At 34.7% G+C, this 14,755-nt stretch overlaps 1 protein-coding gene across 3 annotated transcripts in view; it reads left to right on the plus strand.

The window, feature by feature from the left end:
- The window catches only part of LOC148645658 (uncharacterized), a 52,030-nt gene extending 44,303 nt beyond the window's left edge, over nt 1-7,727 (plus strand). For all 3 annotated transcript variants that reach the window (XM_088611161.1, XM_088611163.1, XM_088611162.1), the window contains one exon: nt 6,330-7,727. In XM_088611161.1, the coding sequence (XP_088467287.1) occupies nt 6,330-6,519 (190 nt within the window). In that variant the 3' untranslated portion in view covers nt 6,520-7,727. The remainder of the gene's footprint in view (nt 1-6,329) is intronic.
- The last annotated feature ends 7,028 nt before the right edge of the window (nt 7,728-14,755 follow it).

Consider the following 14,755-nt stretch of genomic DNA (forward strand, 5'->3'; position numbering starts at 1 on the left):
TTTCTTTTTACCTCTCCAAACTAGCTGATGTGCACCATCATTGCACCTAAAAGACCACCACACTTAACACTGAATTTCAGCCTTTCTAATATTTAGATTCCCCTTCTCATAATGACATTTAGACAGAGGAAACTGACATACATAGAGAAGTTTGAAATACATGTAGTTTACTAACTTCAAGCTTGAGTCAAGCTAAGAGAGGAGGATGTGCTTACATAGATGAAGGGGGACAGTGCCTCTGGATGAGTAAAAACAACAGGGTTGCTCAGGATGTTTAAGACAAAGAGAGTATCAAAGAGCAAGGTCTCTGGAACCAAGGGAGCTGTCAGGCTGAAGGAGGCAAGATGTCACCTGGATTAACATTGTACTCTTGTCTCTCATATAAACCTATACAGCAAAACTTGCAAAGCCCAGGTTTATTAAAGAATAGATATGGTTTTAAAGATATACAATGAAATATAGTCTGAAACAGCCATTTAAGATAAAAGCACTGTATTAGAGCATCAGCGAGAGAAAATACAAAAGTAAACATGGATTTTTAATGGATGAATATGCCATACTGAGCAAATAGATTGGGATGAGTGGCATGATAAAAGATGTTATTTTAGCAGTGAGGTAAGTCAGGCACTCCAAGAAGAGGAAATGTCTGACTGCTGATTGTAAATAATACCCCTTGTTTGTGTTTGATTGCAATGTTGAACAAAATAATGACTTCATCAGTTTTATAAACAGAACCATCATTTAGATGGGCCTTTCAGTTTTCTCGGCCTCTGTACAGAGGAGGCATTCACTCATCAAAATATTAGGGTTTCATCACAACCAAACATGCAAACAAAAGATCTATCTATTTGTAAAGCCTCAAAGCCTCAGATTACTTGATGGTCACTCTGGTGATTCTGTTATTCTTCTACAGAGAAAAGAAACCTCTCTACCCTGCAAAACTCTGAAAAATCGAATTTGTCAAAACAAGTGAATTAATTTAAAATGTGTAAAACTATAAGTACATGATAGTTTTCTTTAAGTCTGATGATTGAACCCCTGGTTTGCTTAAATCCCTGTGAACGCTAATAGACAACAATATACTGTAGGTTTCAAATAGGCAGACCATGGAACCTGAGATGAATGCTCCCCACTAGTGCAAACACCAACTTTTCTATTGGCCTCAGTGCCAAATTGCTGTTTTGATTGTACTGACAAGCAAATAAAGTATACACTGGATTATTACTGGGGACTTTGCTGAAAGTCTGAAATGCTAGCAAACTGTCATGCGGCATCACCTAATCCACGTAACACACTTTTAAAGCTTATTTTTTATATATCTTTTAGTTTATGCCACCTAACGTGGAATTTACTAATTGTTTTAACATTTGGATAATGGCTATGACTCCTTTTACTGCAAAGGGTAAATCAAAACATGAAAACATATTCATCCATTGTCCCTACTGGACTGTTAGCATTACTAGGTCTCTGATTGACATTACTGTAGGTATCTGGCAAGCTGAAATCCAAGAAGAACCTGAGACACATCCTGTCGAGAATGTATCCAGCCCACCCTGACAGCTTCTGCCTGTGTCTGCACTGTTGCCTGGGGTATTCCTGTTCATACAGCCCCATTTTCAAACTGGTAATGTCTGACCATAGGTCTCACAGGCACTATGAGTGAATGAGCACCTTAAATGTTAGAGCCACTTGTGAGCCCATTATATCAAGTTTAAGGATCCAGAATTACAATCATTTTTGAAAAGGGATCCTGGATTTGCTTTTTAGGCTCAGGTATGTGATCCCTGGCAAACTGAGGCACTCTTTTTCCCATCAAGATCAAAACCTATTGAAGTTCACTAAACTCCAAAGCTGAAATTTATAAGCATTTTTTCTTACTCTGCACAAAAGAATGGTGAAACAACAGTGGTCATTAAAATGTATTTTCCTTATGCAGGACTATAATCTTCTCCACAAATTTAGTTATACAAATGATATTTCATGAAGAGTTTTTTTTTAATGAAAAGAATATTTGTATTATGATCCCAGTGCTAAAAATAAATTCACATAAAAACAAATTAGTTACTTTAAAACTAAATCAAATATACTAGTATATTATATTTTACATCTCTAAAATAAACTTCTATCTCTTTCAGCTGCTTTGCTGGTAGATCATTCCGCATTCAGGGCGTGATTGCAAATAATAACAGTTTAACCTTTGTATTTACCAAGAGGAGTTACAATGATTGTGAATGTAATCCTATAGAATATGATGTGTGAAATCTGTAATTTTTTTTCATATAAATGCAAATGCAGGTTCATTGTGTTGTGCTGAAGGAGGCTCATCTTTTGCTCTGCGCAAAGAAGCTCCAGGAGTGTGGAATTAGAGGTCCTTGTGCAATCTGCACTAAATGCAGCTTAAAGCAGTGCTTTAGAAGGAGGTGGATACTACCTTAATGACTGAAAATAAACACTTCCCGCATGATCGAGATCAAATCTAAGGGTGATAAATGGTCTGTCTGCAGGTAAAGATGATAAATTTCCAGTGGTGGGAAAGTCCGTTGAGATTCCCCGACAGGCCAGCCCTCGAAGGTCAGAGTTTTCCTTTCCCGCTGTAATCTATTCCCTGACAGTGTGTTTGATAACACATTTATGGCAATGGCTCTCCTAATAGCAGCTTCATAGGAAACACTATTTACCTGTGACAATTCATTATGTGCTGTGCAAATACATCAATGCATCACACGGGCTGGTTGTAATACGTGCTGGTCTTACAATAATATCAATTCAGAGCTGCAGATCCTCTGATGTCTGCCGCCGAGATAAAAACAAAGACACAGAAATAGTTTCCATCGTATACTGTATATAGGATTACCTCTATGGCAAACATTTACTTGTTTTAAATGTTTCAAGGTTTTCTGGTTCTGTAAATTAGTCACTGCTTGACAGTTTAAATGCTACACTTCTTTAAACTTCCATTTGCAGTTCTAATTTTTTTTTTAATATTACAGCAAGTGAAAAGAGCAGTCAAAAAGATTAACGTTGAGTGGTTTGATTAGAATTTTACGTTCATGTATTAAATAAATGAGTGCTGGAAATAAAGTACATTCTCTTTCATTTTAAACTTTGATGCAGCTGCTGCAGGGGGGATGTTAAGCTAACTGCCTGAAGGGTGGTGTGGTATATATCGTTTTCATTTTCTAAGAAGCAATATGTTTCAGTTTTTTAATCTGAGTTTTCTTTTGAGAAGTCAGTCTATTATTTTAAATGAATGACAGTGTAGGAATTATGCCACTCCAGGCTACAGCTGATGATAGGGATATGTATTACGTGTTCATCCAGTAAAATCTGTCAGATGTCAAAACATACTGGCAGAATAATTATTCTGCATTGGTGGACAAAGGTTTGGGGTTGTATCATTTGACTCTCTGCTGAGATTTAATAACATTTAACATTTTAAGCTAACTGTTAAAGTTTTATTTCCAATCCCATTTGTCTTCTGTATGCTGTACATCATTTCTTTTAATAACATAACAATTTCTATTAAGTCCTTTTTATGTTTTTTTTTACAAAATCTAAAAAGCATTGTTTTTTTTTCAAAGAACAAGTCAGTAAAACAGCAATGACCACAATGTCTTTTGGAAGATGTAAAATGTGATTTCCTACCACTGAAGCAAATCTCTTTCATACAGTTCTCATCCACATTACTGTATATCAGTCCACATTTTTAATCAAAATTTCAGGCTGTGTTCCTGATGATTTGCAGCTTGAGTAGGGATCAAAGTTTTGTTTAATCCTAGCCTGTGTAAAGATATAAAACATTTGGCAAAGTGTTTGGAGTGCATGTTGTTTTTTCTATACCCAGTTCATTCAACATTGTGCTTCATAGTTTCAGACTGAAATTGATCCTCTTTTTGGTCGGTCTCACATCCAAAATGTCTGCATACCAGCTCATGCATGCATTGTAATTTTTTGCCAATATGGCATATTTATGCCATAACATTTTTCATTCTTGCTTAAAAACACTTTTTGAAAAAAGGAAGCCATTGGTTTTCTCTACGACCTGCAAAGAAGCAAGAACTAACCAATTCCTGCCTTCATGTCCATGTTTTAATAAATATTCAAAAGTAGTTATGCTTGCCTGAACTCATTAAAAAATAACAGTTCCCTTGGAAGAGATTATGGAATAAGTTTTCAATCGCAAATCAATTACCTATTAAAGCGGTATTACAAAACGTGTAGAATCAATTAAGTTAAATTAGGGTTAAGAATTTTAAGCCTAAATTCAATATTGGGTGGTAGGGGGCCCCATTCCTTTTGTCGCTGACATTTACTTTTAATGGAAAAAAGGGTCAGCATAAAAATGCCTCCAAAAGAATCTATATGTCAGTATGATGAATAATTTAACATCATAGCAAAGGGCTGCTGGAAATCTGAGGGTATTGATGAGCCCCAGAATGTGAATACTCATGAAAAAATAAATCCCCAATGTCTGTGCTATTTATTTTCCTGTTTTGATGGTCAACAACACCATATGCATGTTTTAATAAGGAATACTGATCTAAATATAATTATAATTTTTAAAATGCAGTTCTCTTTGGCTCTATTCTTTTGACTTTACAGTTAAAATATTATTCATTTTGAATAATTACTTTTTCACATTTAATTTTCACTGAATTAACATTGTAATTTTCACCCCAAACCCTACAAAAAAGAAAGAATATTGAAAAGAGAAATATTGAGAGATTTCACAGAAAATAAAAAACAAGGGCCTCTAATTAAATGTGATATTTACAAGGAAAAATTATTTGAAGCAGGCAATAGATACCCCAGTATGACTCCTGTAATTCAGTTGGGTGTTTCATCCAGAAATGTCAGTGGATTATATTTTTAGACAACAGAAATATTGATGCCTTTGTTGGATTTGTATTATGTCACAATGTACCAATTGGACATTTCCATAATACCACCAAATTCAGTATAACACCAAAGATCAGATATTCTTCCACAACTGTAAGGAGCTGGTACTTGTTTTTACACAGCAAATACGAATTTACAGATCCTGTTTTAGGTTTATTATTGAATGAAATGTCTGATCTCTTCAGCAAGACACAAGAATGCATAAGATATTGCTTTCTAAGGTGATAAAATAAAATTGATTTTAAATTTAGACTGCTCTACTTTACAAGTAAAATCTGATTGTTTCATATTGAAAATCTTTTATGAAATCAATTTTGTTTTTACAACAATGCTTGTGTGAAATGCTTTAATCCTGTAGTTTTAATCACCTGTTCTCTAGTGAGGATGGAACAACATCAAGGGATAGGACCCAATTAGAGGAATATATGTTATGAAGTTGTTTCATGCCTATTTCTTTAAAGCCATTCAAGCCCAGTTTTTTGGTTTTGACTAATAAATAGGCTGTCTGTATTTTAAGTCACAGTTCCAGAAACGAACGGAAAGTAATTGGGAGAATTGTTTTTCGGCCTTAAGTGCAATTAATTCAAATTTTACTATAGTAGAAAGCATTGTATTATTCTTTCTTTACTTGATTTCAAAACTGACTATAAAGGAAGGTCATATCTCACCCACAAAGTAGTTGGGCACAAAATTATTTGTCAATAGTTCAGTTAGATCCTAATGAATGTGATAGAGGGAAGAAGTATGAAGAACATATCTGGTGTGACGTGCCTAACTGAGGGAGTAGCCATGAGGACAGGCTGATGCGAGAGATATTTAAAAGGAGGTTCTGGGTGCGACACTTACAACATATACAGTACTTAAGTGAGACTTTATCTCATGTCAGAGATTAGGATCTAACCTTTCTCCTGAAATTCTGTTATAAACTCCATAATGACTGTGGTCTAGCATGCTATATCTTGGTGTATCTTGGTCAGTAAATCCCTTTAGAATATTGTTGGCTTGAAGCCACTTGGACAAAGTTTGACACCTGGCTACAGTATACAGTATGACTGAGATGTCCATCTCTCCCCCACAAGTAAGATGAGCAAAAGTGCTGCACTAGTAGGGATGGAGGAGGATTGCCTGGCAGCAGTCACAGCAAAGTTAGTTTGAGTTGTATTTATAATGACATGGTTTGTACCTCCCCAAACTCTGCTATAAATTATCTCAACAACATCATCACAGCCTTACTTAATTTATTTTAAAAATGCTAAAGGTGCTTTAGTCAAGAAGGAGTTTCACAGAGACCCTGGTTTTAACTAGATTCAAAATTATTTTCCTGTGAACAATGTAATGTACTTCAGCTGTTACAGAAAAACACTTCACAATTGGAAGCAAAAATCCAAAAAGTGAAAATGTAACCATGTCTTTCTATCTGTGTTGTACAGCTACCAGTCCAATGTGCAGACTCTGAAAGGTCATTCTTCTGCAGTAAAGTGCTTGGTGTTTGATGAAGAAAGGATCATCTCTGGCTCACAAGACAATACTACCCGGATCTGGAACTTCAGTGATACTTCTCAGGGAGCCAAAACAAAAGAGTCCGCCACAGATCTCGGTGGGATACAGCACAGCAGCTGAAAACATAGTGCTAATCAGTGTCAAAACTTAATTGTCTATCAGAAAGTTTCAGTTATGCTCACAGAATATATTTCCATTGAGGTCCTGAATGTTTAATTTCCATTTAGCATTTCATTTCACTTTGCCCTTGATCATTAAATACTCTTAAACATGTCCTTGCTGTGCTTTCTGTTGGACGACATATTTTTGCAATATTATTTTTTTCTTCCTTGACTTGAATCTGTGAAAGAATACTGTATCTAGGGAAAGATACTGAAAACATAAACATGAATGAAGCCTCTCTAAAGATCTAACAGGCAATAATTTTGTCCAGTGTACTCTTTAATGGTACTATACTGAGAATCTTGCTGCTTTGAAAATAAATTGCTTTGTTGTGGTATTTTCATTCTTTGAAGCACTTATGATGTCAAAGATCCCATTTGCCTTCAAAAAAGCTCACCAGGCATAGTTCTGAAAATGCCACACATGCTTCAGTCATACAGTGGTTCAGCACTGTCCACTGTGTATTGACATAGTATTGACACCGGCATAAATCTTCTCATGGTTTATTTTTCCAAATCAGATAGAGCTTCTCAGAAAGATAAGTAGAATTGGCTGTGCTATCCATCAATGCTTGGCTTGTTCCCCCAAGATAGATGTGCTGGGGAATGAGAGCAGTGCACACAGTGGGCCCAGGTGACACACACTGTAGCTTGCTTCAGGGAAACTTTTGAAGTCTGATCAATAGCTACTTAATTCCCACATAACCTTATTGATTTATAGAGATAAGGAATGGTATAAAATCTTTAGGAGGCTTGAGACACTTAAAAAGGTTATAATTAATCATCCTAAAAATATACAATATTATTTCAGCATAACAGAAGGAAAGGGGGCATCTGCTGTTTTTTTTTTACTTGTTGACTTAAACATTCAGACCTGAAGTGATCCTGTTGCATTAAAGAATTTTACCATGTTTAGTTTAGATTGGTTATATTTGTTGATCCAAAAATCAGTGGGAAATTTCCAGAGTGTGCAGTGGTGTTGGGGCAGCTACTGTATAAATGTCTGTTTGTGAAGGCAAGTGGAAGAGCTGAAAATATCTATATTGGCAAAAAGTGAAATTAATAGATTTTTGTCTTTCTTTATATGCCTTTATCTCCAACAACCCCTCAGGAATTGTGCAAGAGCCTGTGTAATCACTTCCTAATAAATGATATGTGTTTTTTACATTTTTACTTTGTTTAAGGTGTTTATTGTGTCCTCATGTGTAATTATTGGGATTCCTTTTCTGAATAGTAATTTGGCATTGTCTTTATCCAGCTTTTCTACAGTTTATAACCTGTAACTCCATGGCCAGTGATTTCTCAAGGTTAAACATGCTCCTCTTTATGGTTTCGCATTATTTTTGGTATGATTTCACAGAGTTTTACTACACTTTCTACATTCCTCTTTTTTATTTCTATACTGCACCACTGTAAAGAATAAAGCAAAATAACTTTCATCCTTAACAGTAAAAATGCCATACAGTACATTAAATGCCAGAGAAGGCAGATGGCATCATATTTCATACCACAGTGATAAAAATATTATATTTATCATAAAGACTTAAAAGATTTAATATCCAGAGTTTCTCAGATTTATCATGTAACAAAATAATTGATATTATTTGAAGTATTTTATAGAGGAAAAAAATATTCTTATTCAGCAGAAAACAAAGCAGCAAAGACACCAAACATGACAAAGAAGTTCATATTTATTGCTTTGCAGGTCATGCTGCTGCAAAAATTACAGGTGACCTCCAGAAAGAGTTCTTCAATGACATTTTTCAGTAACTAGTCTGTGTTGTACTTTTTGTACAGTGACATAATCACCTCATTATTTCCAAACCCGCCTTGCAAGTTTAATGAATATTCAAATAACATCTTTTTTTTTCAAATGTCAGCTCAATTATTGCATGTTGGAAAAGGCCCTTCCTGAATATTTCTACTTACTGAAGCTCTCTTATGAAACAACAGGGTTGCAGCTTGTGAATTTCTGAGTGAGAGTTAATCACCTTCATCAACGCTTTTCTTTTCGGCGATTAATACCAGATACTGTAGATCTATTGCGTGTTCTGTTTTAATCTTCTCCGTAGTATATCATATATCATTGTTTATTCTTACAATAGGGCATTTCTTTGTACTGCCAGAGCACAAGGTGAAATTCCAAATTGATCAACATATTCAGCCATTGTTGTGATTCAAGCAGGATCTGTGTGTAATATTAATGAGTGTTAAGGCAAAACATTTCTTATATAGTTAATACAGCCCTTTTGTTACGCATTCTGTTTAGAAGATCAAGGGCAATATGAATTTTAGTTACTAGCAAAGAGTATCACCCAATGCCCATTGTATCTTGGTTTCTATTAGTGTGCATCTTAAGCTTGCAATACTTTTCACACATAACCTGGATAAAAATAGTGCTCGAATTTCTTGCTTCTCTAGACCCTCGGACCTCTGGGGGTTTAAAACTGGCTGTTTAAATCTTAAATCCAACATTGACACAAAACTCACACATTGGACTATGTGTACAGTACAGATGACAACTCCAGTATTAGGCTTGCAGCATTTAAAATCAGTTAGATAATTCATTTCTGCATTAATTGTTTCTGTCTGTTGTTTCTTAATATAAAATAATTTCTGTAAATAACTGTGAGTTACAAAGTTATTACCAAAGCATATCACAATTTAAATAGTGGTTCATAGTTATATCAGAAATGTGTATGAAAAGGATAACTTCTTGATTTGTCAGCATCTTTGATTTCTTGTGCTATTAATTCATTCATTATCAGTATTCATTCATTGTCAGTATATGTAGCTCATAACAGTTTCCACTCCAAATTGTATCAACTATTTGTTTTTCATTAGTGTTTTCAAACATTTAATGGGCAGATTTGAGACTCATTTGTTCTTACCTTTTAAGATTTTATTGTATTTTCTGTAAAACAAAACTATTAAAACCATAAGATTTAGATTGTTTATTTCAAATTTAATCACATTTATTTTTACTCTCACACGACAGCCCAATTTGCATACATAGTGTATAAGAAACATTCTATTTATTGATTATGTCATGAAAAGATCAATGAAGCCTAAACGTTACCATAATCAAATCTGTTGTTGGACCTGCCAGTCAGACACTGGAAGGATAAGAACTTTCCTTGAGGTGAAAGGAAAGGTTTTGCATTAATTCTTCATGCCAGTTCTTCTTCAAAAAGCTCTTGAATTAATTTACCTCAAGTCAGTGGTAGTTCTGCCTTCAGTTGACTAATTGAGCGTATATCACCCACAAGCAACAGATCACTTTATTCAAGCTAGAGTGCAATGACTAATTTTAGGATGAATTTAGCTTGGCCTACAATACAAAAACAGTGAGTAGAAAGCTGTATGAATTACATTCCACGTAGTTGCAAATGCTCTCATCAGTTTAACTTTTTAATGGCATCAAATGGTGGGAACTGTTACACTACTGTACATTCATCTTATTAAAAGATAAGTGAAGATAATATAATTAAACCCCTTTGGTGGAAGATATTGACCAGGGACCAGACACGTGTTCTGAGGGAGGAATGGGGAAATTGTAAATTAGATATTTAGCAAATTAAGCTTAAGGATATTAAGAATTGATCGGATCCTAGTAGGATTCTATTAAATTCTAATTTCACACAGTAGATTCATAATATTTGACAAAACCAAACTTTTTGTAAGGAAACTGGTTGTTTCAAATACATTCATGGACTTCATGAACCTTAGGGAAATGATAAGTTATGAGACATAGGTGATATATTCAAATTTGCAAATGAAGAAACTCATTATGTACAGTGTCCCTAAATGAATTGGGACAGTGAATTATTATACAAGAGTTTGTAAGCTCAATGTATCACAGACTTGCAGTTATTGCTTATAGCTTAAAGCTATTGCTTTGCTGCAAAATACAAAATACTGATTGTGTCCCAATACTTTTCATCAGTTGAAATCACTGGGCTGAATACAAATTTTGTTTTTTGTAATATAATCAAATGTATACATTGAATTATCTGAAAATAAAATGTACATTATATGGTATATTATTACTCATCTCATTATCACAAATTGAGTATATAACAAACATTAGAGAGGAAGATTAGATTCTAATCTTAACTACTTCTGCTCTCCTATGTATATGCAGTATATAAAGCATCTTCTGGATTTCCCTTTGTGCATTACTTTTGAACCCTCCTGCCACCCCATCTACACCCTTGGAGCAGCTCCCTAGCTCATTCCTCGTGAAAGTGAGGGAGATCATCCTTACAGTCAGATAACCATTATCTTAGCTAGGAGAACTGTGCCAAACAACCTCTAATACATTTGCATATATTAAGATCTAACTGAATTGCTGAAACACTCATTGACAGACTGTAAAGCAAAAATGACTTGCTCTCTCAATACCTCTGGAGGGAACTGTATATACTTATTCCTAGTGTCATTAAGGAGGGTCAATTAATTTCTTTACATCTTGAAGTCAATAAGTTGAAAAAATGTTCAGGATGTTTAGAAATGAAACAGTTGGCACATTTTGAATGGGCAACTTCAGTCGTTTGCATTATGTAGAAATATTTGTGTAGGCAGATGTATGACATTATACAAATAATAATTTGTAAGGGACATAACTTAGGCTAAGTAAAAAAAGTACAGAACTGCTCATTGAAGTTCTTGGGAAGCGAAAGACAAAGAACTGCTGGGTTATTAAAACATGTCTCTGGGCCATAACACAGTTGAAATTCTGTGCTTCTTATGCTTGGATTTTGCCTAAGCTACAGAAGTGCAATTTCATATTCCACTCATGCTTTTCCAAGTAACAACTGGCAAACTTCACAGGCATTTTACTTAGAGACTTTAACACAATCTTAAAGTTTCTATCAAGTTTAAAGCTTTTCTTATAGCTTGGTATGGTCCTTTGACTTGAAAATGTGTTGCCATAACATTTGAATCCCATCAAATGAAATGAGCCATTTTGCCATCAAAGCTTCTAATTCTGTGCTTGGAGCTGCTTTTTCATGCATTTGTTTTTATTCCTTAAGAAATCCAGGCCATAAACCCTCTGAAGGACATTTATATTAAACAAAGTGTACATTGAAATAAAACACAAATACACTGAATAAGTATAGGCAGATGTTAACTTTGATTGGAAAAAGGAATTTGGAACTGAACCCATTGTAAAAGTCTTTAGACCTATAATTCAATTAAAGGCTATAAATGATTATTATATGCTTCAAGCAAAATAAAGCATAAAATCTGTTTTTGTTAGATAAGAGATCTCTGGCATGAAGAAAATTAGCCTGTAAAATCCAAATTAAACCAACACTTTTTATTGGTCTTTCAATCAAAGTATGTGACTGCAGTAGAATCAGATGTGACATGCAGTCTATGCTGTAAAAAATGCATAAAGAATGTATACTTAACCCTGTTATCTAGCACTGCAGAATAATTTGTAACAATAATATCAATTTTCTTTCTCTGGGCACAGATTTAAAACAACATTTATTTGAGATTTTCTGGATATAAACTACAAACTGCCTTCAATATGTGTAGAGGCTCTTGACAGAATTACCTGAAATCTAGAAAATACTGGTTCACAGTGTCTTGGTTCCAATACTTTACAGGGGTGATTTTCTTCGTCAGCAGAGCATGCATTGCACAGCTGTGAGAAGTCATCTGTATATGCTTTTTACATTTCCCACAGGCAATGTCTACCCTCTATACAGAAGAGAACAGATTTTTCTGCTTAATGTAGCCACATTATGTTTAGATCACAAGCATGACCAGCAGGGCTGAGGTATGAACTCATACAGTATATTAGTGGTTGTAGTAGGGTCAATAGATGCCGGTGCTCGTGTGTTAAACTGATGTACCATCTGGTGTCCATGCAATTTTCACCACAGATGGCAATGGTGATTGCACTCTCTCTGACACCTGGACCTTCCTTGTTATGAGAAGAGTAAATCAATCAAAGCACAACAACCCATCAGCATCAGATAAAAACTTTGCATATCATTAGAGTTTCCTTGCCAAGTCTTCACTCAAAGCTAAAATATTCATGGCACATCTTAACTACCTAAATTATTTGCAGGTTCAGTTGTGCCTCTTGGGGAACATGATGATGATATGACCATCTGTTTTGCGTATCCGGATTCCTCAGATTTGGTGAATAAATAGTCAAATGAAAGGCAGTGCATGATAGAAATAAAACCTGTTGATTTAATATCAACTATATGATTTATTATATACTGTACAGTTGCTGATTCTGTAGCTACTGCTGCCACATCAGTACTACATCAAATTTCCTTTTTGTGTATTATTACTTCCCATAAACCTAACAGAATAGCTAAAGCAGAATCACAATTACAGCATTATTCATATCAGAATAAGTATGAATATTTCTTGATACTACTACATATTATGACTAATACTAATGACAATGAAACCCCATCTGTGCAAATGGTCTGAATTTATTGGAATGTAAAGTCAGCAAGAGTTCTATCAATAACCAAATTATAATAAATAATTCAATGATTTCCAGGAAATTTCCTTCTTTAAGATAATCATCTATAAGATCTCAAAGCTTTTTATAAGATATTGCTTTTACTGCTGATAATGTTCTGCCCCAGGTTGTTTTGAGGGCACGCTTTGATCGATATTTTCTTCTTTTATCAGCTTACAATTTTCTTTCATTGCTGTTGCCAGAACTTGTTTGCAGGGTAGAGGTGTTATTCCCCAAACAGCTGACAGCATTTTCAAACCTGCATTTCTTCCCTTCTGAATCCAAACCCTAAAGAGTATTCCTAATGTAATAGAAAAATTGCATCGCTAACAACAGTAGACACAGAAGTGTAATTGCAGTCATAAACACAGCTGACAGCTTTCTTACATATTCAGTCTCCACAGCTGAGTTACTGTCTGCATATTTGAATTGATTATCTTGACCCCATTGACTCCCTCTGAAGGAAAGGATTTGCACTTAGCATTTCCCCTTTATTTTTAATAACAAATAAATATGCATGCTAGTACATAATAGTATGCTGTTACTATGCAATATACAGTGATAATCATACAATGAACATTCTTCAGAATTGTTGTGAAGCAAGTAATGAAGAAAATATTTATATAATAATGATCATTGCTCATTTTTTTATTCAATAGACATAATCCGACAGCATGGAAAATGTTGACATTTCATTCTGCTGATAAATAATGACGAATATGGATCTTGACATCAAGGAAACCTTTAAAGGTCTGAGCACAGACGTCAGATTTGACGATTTAAGTTCACTACAGATTGAAAGGAGAGAAAATCTCTGTGAAAAGTATCTATCTCAAACCAAAAAAAGTATAAAAAGAGAAAAAATAAAGAAGGGAAGGCTTTCTTCAAGAACAAACAATGAAGACTGCCCCCGATGTTTCTTAGTGTTACTGAGTTTATTATTTCTGGTGTACATGCTGTCACCAAAGCAGGAGAGAAATTCTTATGTCTGGATACAGTCCTGTTCTTAGCTCTTCTTAATCTTTAGATCTGTCTCTGGGTTTTGAAACTTGCTCCTGAAGTGAATGAGGTGTACCCTTTCCTTTCATCCTCCTTGATTGGTACATTCTATCCTCACTGAAGGCTTCCAGGGCCAGCTGATGATCTGTGGTGATCTCTACAGCCCTACGGAACTATTATCTATCCTCTCTGTCTCTCAGGACTAATCCAGTTTGCCAGTAGAAAGCATAAAGCAACAAAAGAGAGTAAAAACAGAAAGTATCTACCCATAACTTTATTCTATATACTGTACATTGCTGTCCAAAAGTCTTCAGTATTTTGCACTGTTAAAACACAACATTTTTCTTTCCTCTGTCCTCTGTGATGATCTTTTACTGAAATGTTAACCATTTTTGTTCCAAGATAATGGTCAATCCAGAGAGATATTTATATTGTAGTACAAAATCAACCTTTTATCTTAATGTATGTGTAAAGAGGAAAAAAATATGTTAATGAGATGAAATAACTGACAATGAGTCAATTAGATGTGATTGCTAAAAGTGATGGATTAGCTACAATACCTCATATTAGCTGCTAGTGTAGAGGTTACCTTGAGGTTTTTTTATCTTGCTTTTGAAGGTTTCGGATCAGTGTGAATTCAAGATTTTCAAATGAAAAGCTTGATTTCTTCCTTACCACAAAAAGATACAGTATATAATGT

This window comes from Lepisosteus platostomus, chromosome 18 (assembly GCF_059453375.1).
Source record: "Lepisosteus platostomus isolate fLepPlt1 chromosome 18, fLepPlt1.hap1, whole genome shotgun sequence".
NCBI classification, from domain to species: Eukaryota; Metazoa; Chordata; class Actinopteri; order Semionotiformes; family Lepisosteidae; genus Lepisosteus; species Lepisosteus platostomus.